The 8,664-nt window shown below is 40.8% G+C and overlaps 1 protein-coding gene across 1 annotated transcript; it reads right to left on the bottom strand.

Annotated features, from left to right (window-relative positions):
* Positions 1–7,053: 7,053 nt before the first annotated feature.
* On the bottom strand, positions 7,054–7,632 carry LOC124265044. Its single transcript, XM_046699831.1, has one exon. It carries the CDS (start codon positions 7,630–7,632, stop codon positions 7,054–7,056), a length of 579 nt encoding a protein of 192 aa, XP_046555787.1.
* Positions 7,633–8,664: the final 1,032 nt, after the last annotated feature.

The raw sequence follows: 8,664 nt of genomic DNA, 5'->3' as shown, positions 1-8,664 counted from the left end.
GAATTGGATTTGTCGAGTTTGTACGATCCACAATTCTGGGCTTTAATCACGACTGTTGGCGACGCGCCCTAGAGACATGCTGCAACTTCTGATGCGCTACATAGATGAGAATGAGACAGCTCTTAGGTCCCAGCCCACACCGTCAACATCTTATGCTGCGTCTAATCCTCCGCCCCCTGCACCAACAGCTCCTTGCTACCGGGGACCAGCAATGATACAATATGGCCAGGCTCCAAGCCCACACGTGTGGCAGCCACCACCTAGTCAGTGGCCAACCCATGTGGAAAACCCAACGTCTGTGTGGGGATCAATGGATCTACGCTGGATGTAGCAAGAGTTTCCTCAATTCAATACGTCATGCCCATCTCAACCACGCCCATGTGCAGCTCCTCCCGTTACCTCCAACAGTAGCACGCCATCGTATCTACGTCTAAGTGGCTTGAGCTTGGACCTGGACGCAGACAATCTGCAACCTGGGGACAGATCTACTCAGCCAGAGCTAGTGCGGGGATCAAGCCTAAAGCGTCGCATTAGCGATGAGCCACTGAACACACCTCCATTCCCAGCATACTGAGTAACAACAGTAACTGATTTCTTGGCATTGAGATTGCCTTATCCTATACGCTTTATATTTAAAGTTTTTATTTAGTTCCACTATCATATGCGTTTGCTAACTGATCTTGTCAAGTCAGTAATATAAGACGTTATTCAACATTTCATTTTCTTTATAACTCTTACTGTTTCGTGAGTAAAGTTTATTTGCTTCATTTATGATGTTGCACCACGAATTAGTATCTTTTTTTATCCCTTTTGGTTGGACGTTTGGAGAATCTTCCTTCAAGGCAATTCAAGGAACAAAAGATAAATGGATATCAACTTCTTTGTTATGAAAGAAAAAACTTCTGAGTATCAAAAGGAGTCTATTTCAAAACCTCATGTTTCTGATCACAAATAAGTTCTTATCCCGTCACTATTCCTGTCGTAACATTTTAACTTTTAAATATTGTTTAATATATGAACAAAATTGAAGACAAACAATATACACACAATGATACTTAATTTTGAAATCCAGATATCCATAATGAGCTCATATGACTAATGTAGAGTAATGATAGCAACATGAACATCATCAAACAATTCCATCCGCATAGCAATTCAGTTCCATACACAACATTTCAAATCATACGGTCCTGACATGGAACTAATCCAGCTACATTGCTGAAGTACCCTCTCATTGAATATGTGCTTCATCATGTAGGTTCCATGAGGAGGTCAAACAGTGTCAAGTGCATCCCCGGATACTATAGTTGAAGATCCGTTGCTCCTTGGTGAGTGCCCTGATTGAGTATGGCTTCATCATGTAGGTTCTGAGGGCAAATGCATCATCCCCGGGTAGGAAGATTGGTATGTCACGTTTATCATTCGGCAATGGCTCAGGAGTTGGAAAGTTTATTGTCCCATCTTCGAGGCAGGTCTTCAGCTCAGATTCACAGAAGATCTGGCTGTCTGACATCGTTCCAACACCACCAGCATCACACCATATAAAATTATAATTTGCATCCACTAATGCAAGAAGGACAAGAGAGAAAAATCCCTTATAGTTGTGGTAGAGACTACCTGTGTTTGGTGGACAACGCACGGCTATATGTTTCCCATCAATGGCTCCACATACATTGGATAAGTTCCAACGTCATCTGCAACAGCCTTCCACTCTTGGGAGTTCCTTGGGCATTTGACAACTTCATTCTTATATTCATCTCGGATAGCTCTGCAAACTTCAGCCACAAAAATGGAGATCGTGCTGCGTGACACACGATACTGGTACTGGAGGCTTGGGTATTTGTCCCCAGTTGCAACGTACCTGAGGGTTACGGCAAGTTTCAAACCAGGCTCTAAGGCAGAGAGGACGCCTAAGACGTTCAAAGAACGCCACTGAAATGTCAAATATTGGCAGCTTAGGTTGTACAAGGAAGGCACAAGGGACACCGGATCAGTTGAACAGAAACAAAGGTTTGGCGACCGTTATGCGTCCTGGTACTTTTTAGGACGCAGAGAGAAATGTAAAAGGGGCCTAAGTTAGGAATTAATATTATGCAAACGTCACTCCACAAATGCAGTAGATACTATACCAAACTTACATGGCATGCCACACTTTGTGGATGTTTCACAGAAAAATGTCTGGATGGGCGGATTCCCCTACATTTCTAACACCTGAACATGGAAGTTAAATGGTAATATACAACTAAAACCATGTACTGGCTCCAAAAATAACTCTTATAAGCTGATAAGTAAACTGTACATCACCTCAGGAGTTAAAACAACTGAGGCATCAAGCTACGAGGGGCTATCAACATACTTCTGATATGTGCATGATAAAAATAACTGTATGATATTGAAGAATGGTTTATATCATTCACACAAACGTAATGTTGACATGCACATGTCGCTAGTTTCCTGTCACGTGACATGTAATCACATGTACCCCTGCGAATTGGAACGGCAGAAATGGATAAGCTTGAGTACAGAGCAGTTTTTGGTCCTCGAGGGGCACACTGAAGAGCGATTGACAGGAGTACGAGTACTGAGTCCCATGAGGTACTCGTACTGCAGTCACGTGACCGGAAACAATGACATGTGCATGTCAAAAATATGTGAATGACATAAACCATTCTTCCCTATCATACAGTTGTCTTTACCATGCACATATCAGAAGTATTTTAGGCTCAAAACTTTTTGATAGCCCCTTATATTAATTTAGATCACAATCACCTTTATGCAAGTATCTTACCACCGAACTGAGCTGTACACAATGGAATGAGTTTGTTACAATTATACGTGGCATCAGCATTATTTCGAGTAAATGTCAATGTGTGATCTTGCACTAAAATGTAAATATGACATGTAAATTATGCAGTAAATTTAATGAGACGTCAAAGACGTCAGTGGATGCCCAGAGTTGGCACGAACACTAGTTTAGGGACAAGATGTCCTGACTCTTTTTTGTTATTCCTGTACTCGCCATGCTAGTACGTTTGACTCCATGGCCCAGCCATGGTAAAATCCAGAATATGCAGTGGGCGTCATGGACATTGACAATTGAAAAAGTCTTTGCAATAACATATTCTCAGATGTATCTAATCCAGCAAACCTGACCTTTTGCCATTTGATAATGCCAATGAAAGTAGTATGTATATAATGGAATTCTCTGTCCCGTTTGACACCGATATGATTGACAGTTTCAGAAAAGGGTAAATATACAGGCTTGATTACTAAATGTCATGCTTGCATCGTTGTCCACTCCCCGTTATACTTGGTGTGTTAGGCTTACTACCTCCCAATCGCTTGAAGGACATTGGAACACTGCACACGTTTGATGTCATGAACACACCCATTTTGATACTCTGGGTAATTCAGACTGCTGCAGTGATGGGAATCTACACTTGTCGGAAACATTCTGGGTAGGTTCTTTGAAGCTACTGTGCCAGGATCACCCGAAAAATCCTAAATTTACATATTCTTATATAAATAATAATAATAGCTCTTTGGAAAGGTTCTTAGTGGGTTCGCCTAGGATGAGGTAATATTCGAAAGTAGTAATACCGTTTTAATGTAAAGAGTCACACTCCTTTCGTTTTGTACAAACATTTATTGTCAATATTCATCTTTCAGATAACTGCAGCATCAAATCGTTTTTGGCTTTGACAGGAAAAACGTGACCAGTCCGTGGATTCATCTAAATTAGATTGTTCAGAGTGAAACAGATGGTACATGGCTACCCGATTCTCACTTGAATGTATTCAAAGCTTCAGGAGTAAACATGGCTTTCTAATTAATGAAACGATTTGCAGAAACATGAGTTATGCAATATGCGCATATTTATATAGCGCATTTTGCATCGACGTGATATTGCTAATGCATTGCAATGACAATAACAACAGCTGTGACTTCATATTCCATCATATTGGAATCGAGGCACGCTAAATGCACAAGCATGAATTCTCTTGTCCTTTAAAACTGCCTCTGACGACAGGGAGACTAACTTGAGGCAAAGAGCTTGGAAAACCAGTAAGTGTTACCACAAGAATTTAGATGAGGTTATTCGAGTCCTGCAAGATTCTCCCTTATCGAGGACTGTAAATTCTGAGGTGAATATGAAACATAATCAAAAGATAACACCCTTAATTGACTGAATTGAATGACTTTTATGCAGTAGAGGGGCCACAGGCCCATTATACAGTGCATTGTACAAAAGATATAAATGTTGATGGAGCGCCGCACAGTTGGCAGGTGGTATCATAATAATTATGGTTGAGTTGTTGCAAACAACATGATTCTTGTGTATTGTATGTATTACTTTATTCAATGTCCATCTGTTCAACATGTCCATCCGTTTCCAGTTCTAATTCTAATATCCATATTCAATTCCTGCATGTTGCCTTTTACAGTAGATTAACTGAAATCAGTATAAGAACTAAATACGTTTTAGGAAGTAATAAGCCATAAACAGAATTTAACTTGCTACATGAGCAAATGGCTGTACTGCCACTTCCCAAAGTCATTCAAAAAGACAAAATCACAAAATATTGTTATATGCTCCTAAGCACGTTTGAAATACAATAAAGCACTGAGAGCATGAAAACTTCTTCAAAAGCACTGAGAAAATGTTAACCTTATGCCATGAAAACATGTATTCATATAATTTTGACCATCTTACAACTTGCCACAAAAATTACCAAATAAACAAAATTCCTACACAATAATTACCATGACTTACATGAAAAGATAGATTAAAGTTACTTAACAAATTACAATTCATGAAACATGAAAAATACAATAATAATGCTTACCACTACTTTGGACATTCTCGTGGTGGTTGTTTACTGTGCAAGCACATGGCCTCAAGTGGCATGCCCTGAGACAGTTACCTCTCTTTTGAGGGTTATTAAAAGTGGCAATGGTGTTAAACGAAATAAGAGCAAAATTACACTTGGTTAAATAAAAACTAGAAATTTAACGGAAAATGATTTTTGAAAAATAAAGTTTTAGGAAAATAAGTGTTTTGACCATAACATACCGGCCTCCTAATTGCATAATACATAATGAAGCAATTACAAATGTAGCAACACAATGGTCGAAATACTTATCCTTACAAAACACCTTGCACATGAATACCCATACATATTTACAGAGAATAATGAACCAGTCTTAAACATTTCAATCAATGAAGTCATCAAAGTTCATGATAGTGCACTTCGACAAGTTTTCTTGTCCGTCGATTTCAGTCTTTCTGCACTAAAGATATACCTTGACAGTCATTCATAGTTTTACTGCAATTATTAACAAATGTCCTTTCATTTCTTGCAATCATCTTTTTCTTCCTTCATTGTTCTATTAGAGCTCTGCACAAGGATGCACAGTTTGTCGATTGGACGGACAAGCTCAGTAGTGGCGTTTCTTACACGTGCGACACATACAAAACCTTTCTTATCAGTCATTACCTCCATTATTCTACCAAGCGACCAGGAATTCCGGGGTGAATTGTCTGCGAGTAGCACAATATCATACACATTGTGCCTCTTAACTGTCCATTTCGATCGTTCTTGTTGGAGAGGAAGGTATTCTTTCAGCCATCTTCGCCAAAACACATCAGCCAGATACTGGACTTGTCTTCAGCGTCTTCGAGAATACACCCCGTCCTGGCAAAATACCCCAGGTGGCATTCCCTGTCCAGTTTGCAACAGCAGCAGATGATTGGGCGTCAGGGGCTGAGGTCATGAGGTTGACATGGCACATCAGTGAGGAGCCTTTCATTCAGGATCATTTCAACCTCACAGAAGAGAGTGCTTAGTCCTTCATCATCTAATCTGATTGCTTGTTCTTTCATCAAAGCGTTGAGCACTTTTTAATAGATCGGATCATCCGTTCCCAACTGCCGCCATGGTGAGAAGCTGCAGGAGGGTTGAACTGCCAGTCGATACCTTTTGTAGAAGCGTAGAATGCAGCTCACGGACTGGTTCAAGTTGTCGATTTCCTCTCTCAGCTCACGTTCATTGCTCGTTAAATTTGTCCCGTTGTCGGACCTGATAAGTTCTGGTGTGCCACGTCGTGCAATGAATCTTCGTATCGCATTGATACAACTGTCTGTGTCCATGGAACAAGCTAATTCAATATGGACTGCTCTCGCATCGTCAGACATGAGAAACCACACCATACCTCTTCACCGTTGAACGGCCTCGCTTCACTAGAAAGGGTCCAAAGTAATCAATACCGACATGTGAGAATGGCGGTTTATCGGGATTGAAGGCGATCACTTGGAAGGTTAGCCATTTGTTGTTGACAGGTGGGTGATCTGTACTTTCTGCATGTAACACATCTGGATACAATGCTCTTGACTAGAGTTCCTGCTCCGAGGATCCAATAGTACTGACGAATATAGGTGAGAATAGCATTTTTCCCCATGTGACCAACGGCTCTGTAGGCTTCTTCAAGTAGCTGCTTCGATAATGGCGAATCCTTTGGTAGAACAACTGGGTGTTTTGATTCATATTGAATCGGACTCTTTCGAGACGGACCCCAACACGAACAATTCCTTCTACAATAAATGGATCTAGTTTATAAAGTGAACTAGATTTTCCTATTTCTTTTCGTGTGGTTTCTTGAACTTTCCTTCTTGTCAACAGTTCAATCTCTTTGTGAAAGTGTTGATCTTGTACATATCTAATCAGTGCTTTCTCTGCATCTTTCAACACCGATACTGTCATCCTTAGCCTCTGCTCCTTGCTTCCCTTTGCTGTAATTCTTCTGTACAGCTTTCTACTGATTAGTATCATCCAAGCAACTGCCTTTGCGTAGTTTGATCCAACATTGAGTAGTAGGTGATGAACTTATTCATGGTGTCAGGAGAAATCTGGTGTTTGTCGAAGAAGCAGCTTTGTGGTTTCCATATGACTGATGGTCCTTCATCGTCTTTGTATCTGGTAATCCTAATGGTAGATTTGTCCGAAGTACTAGGAATCCATACATTCTGTGATTTTCCATATGAATGATGGTCCTTCAAAACCACATTCTTGTCTGTTTCAGCTTCTCAAATGTCATTGCTCTAGATGCACATTTAGCTGGGTAAGATTTTGTGTTGACATGTTTCCACTGGCTCACATCTGACCCTTCGTGAATTGTCGTTAGCCTGTTTGCGACAAACGTCTTGAACCTTGATGTCGTGTTTGCAATATTCCTGAGAACAGACATGCTATCTGTCCAGAAGAATATATTGTCTGTTTTGTACTGGAGCTCCTGAAGAATTACCTCCGAGAGACGAACAGCCACTGTCGCAGCGGTCAGCTCCATGCGAGGTGTTGTTATTTTCTTTAGAGGGGCCACTCTTGACTTCGCCATCACCAGCACACAGTGAATGCGATTATCCTCATTCGTAAGGCGTAGATAGGCACATATTCCGTAGCCAACTTCACTGGCATCACAGAATAGATGTAATTGGGCAGACGTCACTTTTCCAAATTCTTGAGGCTTGTAGCATCTTTCGAGATGTAGCGTTTCTAGCTTTGGCAGATCCTTCAACCACTGGAGCCATACTTTCATTGAAGGCTTGCCAATCTCCTCATCCCATCCAATATTCATCTTGCATAGATTCTGGAGCAGCTGTTTGGCAATCAAAATGACAGGTGCGATGAACCCCAGTGGATTTTGAAGCCAAAGGAATCTGTGTTAACAAACCAGAAGACACCAAGAGCCCTTTCGTTGGGAAGAGATTCAAATTCTAGATTCAGTTCTTTAACATCCTTGGCTCTTTCATTGACCGGGATTGACATCATGACTGACTTGCTGTTAGAGATCCACTTTGTGAGGCGAAATCCTCCATCTTGGCATAGTTGTGATAGTTCTTTGATGATGGATACTGCGAATTCTTCATTTTGCGTGGAAGCTAGACAATCATCAGCATAGAAGTTGTCTTTTATCATGGAAACTATTTCAGGATCATACCTTCCTTCATTGTCTTCAGCGGTTCTTTGCAGGGCAAATGTGGAGCAACTTGACGATGATACGGCACCGAATAGATGTACACACATCCTGTAGACTTCTGGTTCTTCATTACACTTCCCATCAGGCCACCAGTAAAAGCGTAGATAATCACGGTCTTCTCTTGGTACTCTAACTCTGTAATACATGGACTCAATGTCGCCCATGATTGCAATGGAGTCCTGGCGAAATCGAAGAAGAATACTGGTCAAGTTATTTGTCAAGTTGGGACCTTGTAGTAGGGTATGATTCAAAGATACTCCCTGGTAGGTTGCAGCACAATCAAAGACTACCTTATCTTACCGGGTTTACGTGGATGATATACACCGTGATGAGGGATGAACCATACATGTCCTGCTTTTACCATCTACTTCTTCAATCGGGACCTTTTCAGCATAATTCTTGGACAGTATGTCCTTCATGAAAGTCTGATAATCTTCTTTGAATTTGTCATCTTTCAGAAATCTTTTCTTCAAACTGTCAAGGCGCTTACGAACTTGAGCACTGTTGTTGGGCATAATCATATCAGAGTCTCTAAATGGCAGATTAATGTAATAATGTCCATCTTGAAAGCTTGTAGATTCATTCACTTTGCTGAGAAACAGTTTGTCTTCTTGCGATAATTCAGCTTTA

The sequence above is a fragment of the Haliotis rubra genome, unplaced genomic scaffold (genome assembly GCF_003918875.1).
Source record: "Haliotis rubra isolate DU_JTF1 unplaced genomic scaffold, ASM391887v1 Scf959, whole genome shotgun sequence".
NCBI lineage: Eukaryota > Metazoa > Mollusca > Gastropoda > Lepetellida > Haliotidae > Haliotis > Haliotis rubra.
This window is presented reverse-complemented; position numbering and strand designations above follow the sequence as displayed.

Excerpts from the sequence above, each read along its gene's own strand:
- LOC124265044 (XM_046699831.1), bottom strand. The coding sequence starts at position 7,632 with ATGAATATTGGATGGGATGAGGAGATTGGCAAGCCTTCAATGAAAGTA.